This window comes from Ovis aries, chromosome X (genome assembly GCF_016772045.2).
Source record: "Ovis aries strain OAR_USU_Benz2616 breed Rambouillet chromosome X, ARS-UI_Ramb_v3.0, whole genome shotgun sequence".
In the NCBI taxonomy this organism is placed as follows: Eukaryota; Metazoa; Chordata; class Mammalia; order Artiodactyla; family Bovidae; genus Ovis; species Ovis aries.
The window spans coordinates 125,008,739-125,021,561 of NC_056080.1; the positions used below are offsets into that span (position 1 = coordinate 125,008,739).

The window sequence follows — 12,823 nt, forward strand, 5'->3', positions numbered from 1 at the left end:
TATGGTCTCAGTTGAGTACTTTGTCCCTAAATCCTGCCTTTCTTCTTCCTCCTAAAGTGAGAAAGGCTCGCCGAATTCCTGCCATAAATCTGAGTCTATCTAGCTCCTTTCTCCCAAAGGAGCAAGTAATCCAATACAAGGACCTTAAAATCAACAGTTACCTTTCTAAACTCAGAAAACGTGAAAAAGAAATACATCATAGTTTTATTGCTGGTCTTACTTACTAAGCTGGGCTTCCCAGGTGGCTTAGTGGTAAAGAATTTGCCTGTCGATGCAGGAGATTCAGGAGATGCAGGTTCAATCCCTGGGTTGGGAAGATCCTCTGGAGGAGTAAATGGCAACCCAGCCCAGTATTCTTGCCTGGAAAATTCCATGGACAGAGGAGCCTGGCGGGCTACAGTCCTTGGGGTCGCAAAGAGTTGGACAGGACTGAGCACACTTACTAAGCTCGTACATTACATGAGACCTCCTTGGAATGGGAAATAAGATAAAAATCTAGAATGAAGAAGCTGAAAAACTTTCCAGCTTTTTTTATACTAGTGTTTAAATCAGTCAGCATATTTATTTCCTATGACAGGATTGCAGAACATAGGTCATTAGCTGGGGAGGTAAGATGTAGGGACAGACCTAAACCGCAACAACAACAAAAAAACCGTAGTTGTTTCCATTGTTTTAAGTGTTAATGAATTCCCTGAGCATCCGGCTGAGCATCTGACATACAAATAGACAAATGGAAGTATCAAAACATAGTTCCATAGAAGTTTTTAATGGCATTTTAAAAAGTTTACTATATCAATCAATATTCATTCTAAAAGCCCTGAATCTAGTTCTGGTTCTCAGTTTTCCTTATATTGAGTTTAGAAATCTTCGGACTTCAGTAGGTCATTTTTTTGACCTGGTCTGTTTTATATTAAAATAATTAATTCTTTTCATAGTTAAGGCTGAGTCTCAAACCTTAAGCTCTTTGAACAAATCGTTTCAGAATAGGAATTCCAAATAGAAATTATTTTATTTTTATAATCTATAGCAATTTGTCATTTAAAATTTATGAGTTAGATTTTCAGATAGTAAAGATTTATGGTTTGTTCCTGTTATGAGAAAAAATAGAAGCTATTTTCTTCCTTCAAATGCTACCATATATTACATTTAGTTCCCACTGCATTGTAAACTAATAAGAGAGAATATGTGCAAATGTAGTATTGTTTTCCAATGCAGATAGCATTCTCACCTAATTTGGGACTTTAAAAATGAAAATAATAATAAGACTATCTCAATTTATTAAGCCTGAAACTGAGTTTTTTTAGTTTCCTGAAAATTGTTGATTTGGTCTTGCTAAAAGTAAAAAAATGGTTCTTTCAGTTCAAAAAATGGCAGAATCAAGCTAATCCTTTAAAGTATGCTTGTGATTTGCCTGATTGTGTGTTGGTGGTGATTACCCTTGATTTGTAAGACACACACACATACTCAACCTTCCCAATCATCTGTAAGTCTTTAGACTGCCTCTCCTCTGACATTTGCCAGTTAAATGAGCATTATGAATATAATGCTGCTATGATAGAATTTCTGGGAATACCAGGCAGAGAAAAGTAGTGAAATATTGGCCATTACTGATTCCCACTTTCAGGGTTTGAGGGCCTTCTATACTATCCCATGCTGTCTGTTTAAGCAGTATCCCCTTATTTTCCTGAGCCCTGTGGGATACAGGAAGTATCCTGGAGGGAGGAGTGTGGTATAAGGCTGTAATGGTGGTTTAGTGTATTTTCCTTATCTGCAGTAAAGGATTGTTGTGGATGAGAAAGTATAAATGCTGTAGAATCTTACCTTCTCTCTCTGTCCCTCAACCGTGTACCTCCTCCTATTTCTCTTCCTTCAGGGAGTCCTATCAATTTGAATTTCAAATTATCTGAAAGAGTTAAGCTTCATTCACTAATTAATGATTCATTCATTCAGAAGTCTCATTAAGTAGTACAAATTACTTAAATAATCAGATTAGTACCTAACTAAACAGTTGTTAACCAGTGGTATATGGGAATTTTGATTTGGTGGAAATTTGTAGATATTAGAACACCTGAGTTTTGAGTTTAATGAAAGCTGGCTAGGCAGTAGGAGATAATGAAGGTTTCAAGGGAGTGAGAAAGGGTGTTGGTAGACTATCAAAGGTAAAATGACAGATTTTGCTATGGCTCCTAATGGGAATAGTATAGAAGCTTGCAAATTGGGTCCAGTGTTTCTAGGCTGATCCAACATTTCCAGTTTGTCCCGGTATCTTCTCAACTAATTTCTCTTGTTCCTTCTGAGAGGAGAGGGAGAAAAGGAGATTTGTGCTTATGTTCACCTATGTGGTACTGTGTAGTAGTTTTGGGGTTTTCCTGTTCTCTGGTATTTTAGAAGACATCTAGGCTTGCTACTCACAATTCTAAATTTAATTAAAATTTTAAATCAGTAGTAAGAAAATCTGCAGAAGTAGCCAGGTTCTAACACTAACTAGTTGACCGTACATTATACCTAGAGAGCTTTTTGCTTTTCACCTGTAAAATGAAGAGGGAATAGATAATCTCTTAAAAGCTCTTTCACCTAATAACCTTAGATAACTTATTACATAAACTTTGAAATATGTGCTAACATTTTTGTTAGTGATTTGCTATGTGTCCCCACAAAATCCATATGTTGAAACCCTAACCCCCTAAGACTACATTTGAAACATATAGTTGAAACCCTAGCCCCCCAGGACTGTATTTGGAGTTAGAGCCTATAACGAGATAATTAAGGTTAAATGAGGTCATAAGGATGGGGCCATGATAAAATAGGATTAGTGTCCTTTCAAGAGATACTAAAGAGCTCACGTGGATACTCATTCTCATTTTGAAGTTCAGAGGAAAGGCCATGCAAAGACTAAGCAGCCATCTACAAGCCAGGAAGAGAGCTCTCAGAAACAACCCTACAGGAACCTTTATCTTGGACTTCCTATCCTCTAGAATTTGAGAAAATTAATTTCTGTTGTTTAAACCACTCAGTTTATGTTATTTTGTTATGGTGACTTGAGCAGACTAATATGAGATTTAATGATAATTGAGTACATTTTAACAAATTGAATCTGTTGTTTATACAGTTTGGAAATGAAATATATAGCTTTGGGTTGAAATAGAATATGAAAGGTTTTAATCTGCTTGTGGAAGGAATACTGCCATTTCTGTGGTTCTCTGAGCTTCTAGGTACTGCGGAATTACAATGTTGAGTTGGATGTTATGAGTAATACAATGGACTGAGTTGGTGAGGAGCCTGAGTTCAGTTGAAAAACAATCATTGTTTAATGGCAGAAGAACCAAGCTAGAGGAACTTCTCTCTTTTCCTATACCTACCTATAATAACCTGTTGAAGACCCCTGTAGCAGTCATTAATATATTGATAGGGATTGACATTGTATTATTAATGTTACCACCTACAAATCTCATTCTAAAGAGTAAATTGCCAGAGTAGGGGCTTGCTAATGTCCAAAGATATTTTTAACCTTTGTTTTTGCCTTGGTATGGCAGAGGAGATATTACGGTAAATATATTAAGTAAATATGCCTTTTTCATGGTTGTACCCCTCTCCCACAAACATATTTCTAATCTATCCTGATCTACATCAATAGAATAGTCTTAGAAAAGAGGCATAGGAAGTGGCATGCAACTTGGGAGTATCCTGCTCAGATTTACATTGCTGTTCTGGACTTTTGCTGATTCCATGCAACTGCATTTCCCCTAAGAGCTACTATTGACCTGATAGTACTGTCTGTCAGTTGGCAGGGAGGATTTACCTAGATTAGGTAGTTACTTCCACTTCCTCTACAGACTTGGAAAAATGGAGAGCATTTACTTTCCCCCAAACATTTCTCAGAACATAGTGGCACAAACTGTTCAGGAGTGGCAAAATTCCTTGAAAAGCTATGTCTGGTTACTTTCAAATAAATATTTCCATTAATATTTCATTTCATTTTGAACCCCTTTCTGGTTTGTAGCTTTTTTTTTCCCCAATGTATGTTGGTGGCCTCAAACCATATAGTGAAAGTATTTAAAACTATATAGTGAAAGTATTTTCAAAAAACATTCACTCTTTGTCTTACTATGACTACGAACTGGTTTGTTTGTTTGTTTTTTAATTTCCCTGTCATTGAGTAAGCAGCTCCTCTCAACAGGCTCCAGTCCCTTTTTCTGCTTTGATCTGTCTCTGATTATGTTGATGTTTTATATCCTTTTGGGAACTCATATGTTTTAATAACACATTTAAGAATGAAATTGCCTATTTCTTCCCTCTGTGTGTTAGGAAAAGAAAAACTTTTGTTGCTAGTTTTAGACGATATGTATTGAATGTTCCCATAGCCATTGCCCTGTACAAAGTAGTTGTAGATATACAAGATACAATCTCTTGTGCTCCATCGTGTTTATTCTGTTTCAGTCTACTTTAAAATGCTTAACTTCCCAAGTTATTTTCCCCATTAAATAAATATTGCTTTTAGATGTTTGGGGTTTTTTTAATTTCCACATAACATGTTCTATATAAAAGACTTTGGATGAACATTTGCAAGTGAGAAATTTGAGTCCCAGATTTCGAAGGAGTAGTTTCATTCTGCCTACTAAAGGTCTGGTTTCTTCCATCTTCAGGCTTCTGTCCTAAATACAGTGGGGTTGTCAAGTAGCAGTCCCTCCCATCTTTGACACAGATACTTCCCTGCAATACCACCCCCACCAAAGAGGATGTTGCCTGGGGCAGGTAAGCAACAGGGAGAGTACAGGCGATTCTGCATCTGCTCTACCTCTATGAGGGCTCTTGAGAACATATACTCAACAGTGCCTAAAATTCATAAAGTGTTAAATATGGAAGAGACCATAATGAGTTATCAGGATTGTCAGACTACTTCTTGGTCTCTGAAAGTGTTGTGTGCTTTTACTTCTCCATGCCCTTGCTTATTATGGAGCACCTGTTCTCCCAGGCCAGGAGAGCCTGGCAAAATGCAGTTTATCCTCTAGCACTCTACCCTCTGAGTGAATCATTCCTTCATCAGTCATAGCATAGCCTAATAAGAAACTGTGCGAGTTGGCCCATAAAGAAGGCTGAGTGCCGAAGAATTGACGCTTTTGAGCTGTGGTGTTGGAGAAGACTCTTGAGAGTCCCTTGGACTGCAAAGAGATCAACCAGTCAATCCTAAGGGAAATCAGTCCTGAATATTCATTGGAAGGATGGATGATGAAGCTCCAATACTTTGGCCACCTGATGCGAAGAGCCACCTCATTGGAAAAGACCCTGATGTTGGGAAAGATTGAAGAGAGGAGGAGAAGGGGACGACAGAGAATGAGATGGTTAGATGGCATTACTGACATGAGTTTGAGAAAACTCTGGGAGATGGTGAAGGATAGGGAAGCCTGGCATGCTGCAGTTCGTGGGGTCACAAAGAGTCAGACACAACTGAACAACAACAACAAAGAAACTGTATATAATTTCTCCAACTATGTGCTTGAATACCCTCCAACACATTTCATAATATAGTTTAATGGTGTTCTTTTTTCATTTACTCTATAATTTCTAACATTTGCTTGAATAGACAGGATTACAGTGAAAATGGTATGCTTATCTATTTTAGTGGGATAAATAAGAGGATTGAAGGAAAAGTACTTTTAAATGACTTTCATGTTTTTGATAGCAAATAAATTCATTCCTACTTTTAGGTTTCCCACTTAAGTCACTGAGGAAGAGAATATACAACTTAGTTCTGTGTTATTGAGAAGCCATCATAGAATTTTAAAGACATATTGTTATATATAGTACAGAATGATTCACTTTGTTCTGAATCTGCCAAGGGATCTTACATACAGATCTTTTGTATAGGCATTGTTATGGGAGAGAATTGACATCTTACTCTTCATTTAATGATTACTGACATTAACCCCAAGTTAGAAGGTGAAAAATGAAGAGATGAAATTCATTTTTAAAGACAATATGTGTGAATTTTAGGATATTAGTATTTGTACAAGTAATGGAAGAATTGGTGAGAAAGTGATCCCATCTAATACTTATCGTTCTGATCAACTAGTAATCAAGAGCAATTAGAGAAAGATTTCAGCTGGAGCATTAGAACCCTGTATCAAGTTATAATATAGTACATATGATGTAGAAAACAAACCAAAAAAAAAAAAAAACAACCAGCCCTAAAATTTACCTTTTGCTTTTTATTTTAGTACCTTTAGTATAGGTCATCCAGCATGTGAATAATACCTGACGAAACTTGGCCTTACACTTAGTCATCTTTTTCAATGCCTCTGGGCATTTGGCTCTTAGAAGAAGGTAATTCTTAGTACTGCTCCCTAGTTTGGATTATTTATTTGGGAATCTCTCTGCCATTGTGGTTACTTGTTGGAACACAGCATAATTTAAATGTTTGAGGTGGATGACTGAAGTGTTTGAATAGGATATCTTTTCCCCCAACTGCTGATGACTGATTAGAGAGTACATTAAATAAAGAATGTGTTCTCCAGTATATTAATATAAAATTATAAATATATTAATATAAAATATATTATACATAATTGTATAAGAAATATATGACATCTGTTATATCCCATAAAATTTTAGTTTTTAGAAAGCTGAAGTGTATTATGTTATACAAATTCTGTGACTACTCTATTAACAGGGGCCATCCCCAACTATAGAGTGTTAATCTTTTTACAAAATGTTCTAAAATGTATGAATTAATTTATTTTATAAAACCTGACAAAGTTGCTTCTATTTATAAGAGAGTTGTTTTTAAAATTAACCACTGATTGAAGCTATGAGTGCTTTGCTGCAGAATCCAAACATCTACTGTATTAAATTTCATTTAAAATTGTACTACTGCATGTTATACCTATGGTATACCTATGGTATAACATCAACTCATGTTGATATCTGGCAGAAATCCATTGTAAGGCAATTATCCTCCAGTTAAAAATAAATGAATTTTTAAAAAGAATATATAAAAAATAAAGTCTACAGACGGTGAACTAAAAAAAAAACTGTATTACCCTTCTTAAAACAACAATCCAAACAACTAAATTATTTTCTTGTTGCCATTCTAATTGACATTTTGATATTTGATGCTTGAAAGATTTTATTTATTGGCAGTAATTTTATCTAAAAATTGAAATAAACTTTTCTGGTTTCAGAGTATTACTTTGTTAATATTTGCTATTGACATTCACCTCTCCAAACCCTACTCATTCTTCTAGGCCAAGCTGAAGATGATCACACTTGATGAAATTTTCTTCTATCCCAGTAGCTTAATCTGTGGCATTTTGGACAGGGCTTCTAGCACTTAGTTCCTTTTGCCTTGTGTTAGTTAGCTGTGAACAAGCCTTCCTCCTATACTGGCTCTCAGAGAGCAAAGACTATGTCTTAGGCAACTACAATAGCACCATCTCCAATAGCACGTATCTCCAATAGCGCCTTTCCCAGTGCTTTGCACCCCCCACCCCCGTACATTCAGTAAGTATTTATTGAATCTGTTGCTTTTTACCCGGATTTTCTAGACTAGACTTAGGAATCAATCAGTGACTTGAGTTTAAAATGAGGAATTAGGCAGGAGAAGGCAATGGCACCCCACTCCAGTACTCTTGCCTGGAAAATCCCATGGACAGAGGAGCCTGGTGGGCTGCAGTCCATGGGGTCGCTAAGAGTCGAACACGACTGAGCGACTTCACTTTCACTTTTCACTTTCATGCACTGGAGAAGGAAATGGCAACCCACTCTGGTGTTCTTGCCTGGAGAATCCCAGGGATGGAGGAGCCTGGTGGGCTGCTGTCTATGGGGTCGCACAGAGTCGGACACAACTGAAGTGACTTAGCAGGCAGTAATGGCTCTGTAGTCAAGACTGGCTAGGTTTGAGTTCCTACTTCATGATGTATTAACTGTGGTACTGCTTCATCTGTAAAATTGGAAATGTTAGTAATAGTATCAGGCCTCTAGAGTTGTTGATGAGGATTAACATAATCTGTTAAAGCCGCTTATTGGACTTTCTAACATATAGAGCTTCCGAGGTGGCTCAGATGGTAAAGAATCCACCTGCAGTGCAGGAGATGTGGGTTCAATACCTGGATCAGGAATATTCCCTGAAGAAGGAAATGGCAACCCACTCTAGTATTCTTGCCTGGGAAATCACATGGGCCAAGGAGCCTGGTGGGCTACAGTCCATGGAGTCTCAAAAGAGCCAGACACTTAGTGACTAAACCACCAACAACATAAAGAATACATTTAATACAGTGTAGCTATAATTGTTTCTAAATGCAGCTAAGCCCCTGAGGGCCTGTCATCTAGTCTTTGTATTTCAGGCACCTAACCTTGGTATAGTAAATATTCAACAAATATTTCTTTGAATTGAATTGATTGATTTACCCTATTTTTATCTTCCATTACAGCCCACTGTTTGTAACATGGAAGATTGGTCGAGACAAAAGATTGCGTGGATGCATAGGTACTTTTTCTGCCATGAATTTGCATTCAGGACTCAGGGAGTACACACTTACCAGGTGAAGACCAATTTTTGTTACCTCTACTTCTACATTAAAAAAAAAAAAAAAACCTTATGAAACTTAAACTTGATTCTTAACTCCTTTTCCTTTCCTGAATTGTCAACATTCTTGACTCCTTTCATGTCAGACTTTTTTCTCCTCGACCATTTGCCATATCTCTGATAAAATGTTATTGATATATATTATAATGTAGAATACTGTGATTACATGTATTCTGCCATAAATGTCTTTAAGTGTTTTTTTTTCCTTTCAATGATCAGCTTATTTTGTATAACTTGAAAATCAATGACCAAATATCCATGGATTACTTACATGTGTTATTTCCATAATAACAGTCATTGTGTCTTCTTTGTTAGGCTTTTAAAAAATTGTTGATGTCTATGCCGCCTCACCCATTCTGTTACACTTTTATATACTTCTGGAATTGAAGGGAGAACCTAAGAAGAAAGTGATGCAACAGCCTGACAGCATAATCATTCACATTCTTACTTTACCCAGAGTTAACTGTAGCTTACTTATTTTGTTTCATCCAACACGAGGACAAAGTAATGAATGCCTCATTACAGTTGTTAAAACTTTGTTCTTAATTTCTGAACTCACAAAAAAGCTATCTAGCATGCCATCAGATTTTTTTGGTTCAAGTTTAGATTTCTAGCAAATTGTGTTCTAAAATTATTTCAAAAGAAAAAATTCCTTAAATAATAAGCTATTAGTAAAGGAATTTCCTGTTTTTGTTCATATTTCAGGGTGATTATCTGATGCAGTTTCTATAGTTGTAAAATGCACGATGTCTGTCCAACAGGAAATTGGTCCCTGTTGACTCTTGGAACTTGGGGCAAGCTTCTCAATCTCCAGTAGATAAAGCAGTGTTTAGAGTACTTTATATACTTTATAGGAATGTTAGGGAGATGTCAGGGGAATGAAGTAGCAATAATAATCAGTCACTGTGTTGCTTCAGGATTAATGTTGTAGAAGCTTCATTATTTTACTATAGAATTGCATCAATGCAGCTCATATCACCAGTTATTAAAATGCTGGTAACTGAGTTAAGTATTCTTATATTTGAAGATGTAGCTCATAGCTACAGGGTTGTCTTAGCTTACACCAAAGCCCAGAAAGAAAGGAAAAGGCTTGGAGAGTCACATTGATTCTTAGATTTTCACAGGTATTAGAAGTGGGGTGTTTGGATTTGATTAAATAATATATAAATAGCAGGCAGAAAAGGGGTTAAAACACACATTCTGGAAATAACTACAAGATAGTACAAGTATAAATCTAGGCATGTTAGATTTTCTTCCCTGACATGAAATATCATGGACTCATTTTGGGACTTTAGCAAATTCTGCCAGTGACTATCTTTGGGACAGGTGCATAAAATTACCTTTTAAATAGCTAATGAAAGACAATTTATTATACATTTCCTAAAATAAGTTGTTATAAGGAATAATGGTTCCTTGGTATTGCTTGAAAAAAGAATTATATGGTCAAATAAATTTTGGGAATACTAGTTAAACAACTTTAAACAGCTTTGCTCACTGCAGGATTTCTCAGAACCCTTTTATCCTCCCACCCTCTTATGTTATGCCATTAGTGCTCCAAGGAACACATTTTCAGAAACAGAAGTATGTTATAAAATTTCCATTTTTCTTTAAAGTTGGGGTGTCCAAGTAGATAGTATACAAAACCTTTGTACTTTAAAATGAAACCGTGGCAGAAATCCCAGTATCAAATATTGTATACTTTAGAAATCCTTAGTAACAGTAACTGTAGTAGCAGTTTGTTTTTACTTAAAAAAAATGAAATTCTCTTGTGTACGTTGGTGAAACTTGTGGATCTGCCTCCTAGGGCAATTACCAGAGGAATTACAGTATATTTTTTCTGACGATAATATGATTCTGAATGAATCATTCAAATAGTTGAACTTAGAAATTTGCCTACACTTGTATTTGTACATATACAAATGCAGTCTACTCTTCCTGTTTACTTTTCAACTTTTTCCCCATGTTTCTGTACAACTTGCTGAAATCATGTACTACACATTAGAGAGAGATGTGTGTTTGTGTATGTATATACACACATACGTACCTGGTGTTCTCATTTTTGTTGGACTTAATTTCTTTTTTTGCTTAATATGATAATAAGAATGAAGTTATTTGGAAGAGAGGAACAAAGAAAACAAGTCTCAAAATACACAGTTGTTCTATTTTCTGGATTCATATTGGAGTCAAAACTGTGTTGTCATTTTTAAAAGTGGCATAGGACACCTATCATTTCTACATGCTGTTGTTATTAGTGGTATTCATAGCTCCTGTTTTTTAAGAACTTACTACATGTCAGTGGAGAAGGCAATGGCACTCCACTCCAGTACTCTTGCCTGGAAAATCCCATGGACAGAGGAGCCTGGTAGGCTGCGGTCCATGGGGTCGCGAAGAGTCAGACATGACTGAGCGACTTCCCTTTTACTTTTCACTTTCATGCATTGGAGAAGGAAATGGCAACCCACTACAGTGTTCTTGCCTGGAGAATCCCAGGGACAGGGGAGCCTGGTGGGCTGCCGTCTATGGGGTCACACTGAGTCGGACACAACTGAAGTGACTTAGCAGCAACTACATGTCAGATACTGCAGAGGAGCTTTATATGCATGGTGCTGACAACAACTCTTAGGTATTAATATCCACGTTTTAAAAACAAGGAAACTGAGATTTAGAGAATTTAAATAATGTACCCAATCACACATCTAGTAAGTGGTAGAAACAGGATTCAAACCTAGGCTATCTGACTGCAAAGTGCAAGCTGTTAACTACTACATTTAAGATAAGATAAAATAAAATTTTCTGAGAATGTATGTTTTGCAGCTTCCTGGTGAAAATAATGAACTTGAAAGCAGGTTCCTGTAAATTGTGGGTCAATAATTCTTCAAAAATTCTAGTTAGCAGTTAAGATGAAGTTTAGAACATTATTTTAATAGACTAGTCAGAAGAAAATTGACTTGGATTAATATTGTATAAAAGAATAATGCTTTTTACAAAAATATACTGTCATATGAAATGAAATAATGTTCTTTGCCTGAATGTAAATTGTGGGTTAGACTCCAAGAAGAATACAATTCTTTTGAACATAACAGTTGGTGATTCTTGGAGTCTTGTCTTTCAGTCTTAAAACCTATATATAAATCATAAAACTTATAAATGGAATCAAATAAACTTAGTAGGTTAGGAATAAGAGAGAAGGAGAGAATAAAACCAAAAATAGTGAAATTAACGACTCGTCAGGTATAGGTGTCCTTAAAAAAAAAAAAAAAGGATGTCTGGTAACTCACTGTTTTCATCTGTGACTAGATATTATTCAGCTTTCTTCATGTTACTCAGCTATACTCTTTTTTATTGTAAAATATACATAGCATAAAATTTACTACTTTAATTTTAAGTGTATAGTTCTATGGCCTTAGATACATTCACACTGATGATGCAACCACCCACCATTCATCTCCAGAACTTTTTTAATCTTCTCTAACTGAAACTCTGTACCCACTAAAGTCTAACTCCCCATTTCCCGCTTCCCAAGCCCTTGACAACCATCATTCTAATACTTTCTGTCTCTATGACTCTCACTCTTCTAGGTACCTCACATAAGTGGAAGCATACCATATTTGTCTTTTATGACTGGCTTATTTCATTTGGCATAATGTTTTCATGATTCACGCATGTGTTAGAATTTACTTCCTTTTTAAGGCTAAATAACATTCCATTATATGTATCTTGTACATTTTGTCCATTCATCCATGCATGAAAACTTGGATGGCTTCTACTTTTTGACTATTGCACATCATGCTACCATGAACATGGGCATGCAAAAATCTGTATGAGTGCCCTTTCTTCTTGTAAAAAGCTAACCATTATATAGAAGATAGTGATCTAGTTTGTTTGTGGTCTCTTAATCTCTAAAACCTAAGTGTAGGGGAGGAAAGTAGGAGGGGGGTTCAGGATGGGGAACACGTGTACACCTGTGGCAGATTCATGTTGATGTATGGCAAAACCAATACAATATTGTAAAGTAATTAACCTCCAATTAAAATTAATTTATATTAAAAAGTGCAATTCTGAAAGCAAACACAATAAAATTTAAAAGAAAAAAAATAAAACCTAAGTGTAAGAGAAATGACCAGGTACTTTGTAAATGAATGCCTAATCTGCATTAAGTTTTTATACTGTTTTAAAATTAAAATACTTGACATAGCCCAGTTTTACATTCTCCCGAAATCAGATTGATTATATTCTTTGCAG

At 35.9% G+C, this 12,823-nt stretch overlaps 2 protein-coding genes across 5 annotated transcripts in view; one reads left to right on the forward strand and one right to left on the reverse strand.

The window, feature by feature from the left end:
• The window catches only part of RTL9 (retrotransposon Gag like 9), a 203,013-nt gene extending 196,458 nt beyond the window's left edge, over positions 1 to 6,555 (reverse strand). For both annotated transcript variants that reach the window (XM_060408064.1, XM_060408055.1), the window contains exon 1: positions 225 to 6,555. The gene's annotated coding sequence lies outside the window, so the exon portion shown is untranslated. The remainder of the gene's footprint in view (positions 1 to 224) is intronic.
• AMMECR1 (AMMECR nuclear protein 1) overlaps positions 1 to 12,823 on the forward strand; it is a 115,186-nt gene that overhangs the window by 48,810 nt on the left and 53,553 nt on the right. For 2 of the 3 annotated variants that reach the window (XM_012107546.5, XM_060408065.1), the window contains exon 2: positions 8,427 to 8,537. The exons of the other annotated variant lie outside the window; for it this stretch is intronic. In XM_012107546.5, the coding sequence (XP_011962936.3) occupies positions 8,427 to 8,537 (111 nt within the window). The remainder of the gene's footprint in view (positions 1 to 8,426; positions 8,538 to 12,823) is intronic. 3 annotated transcript variants of the gene reach the window in all.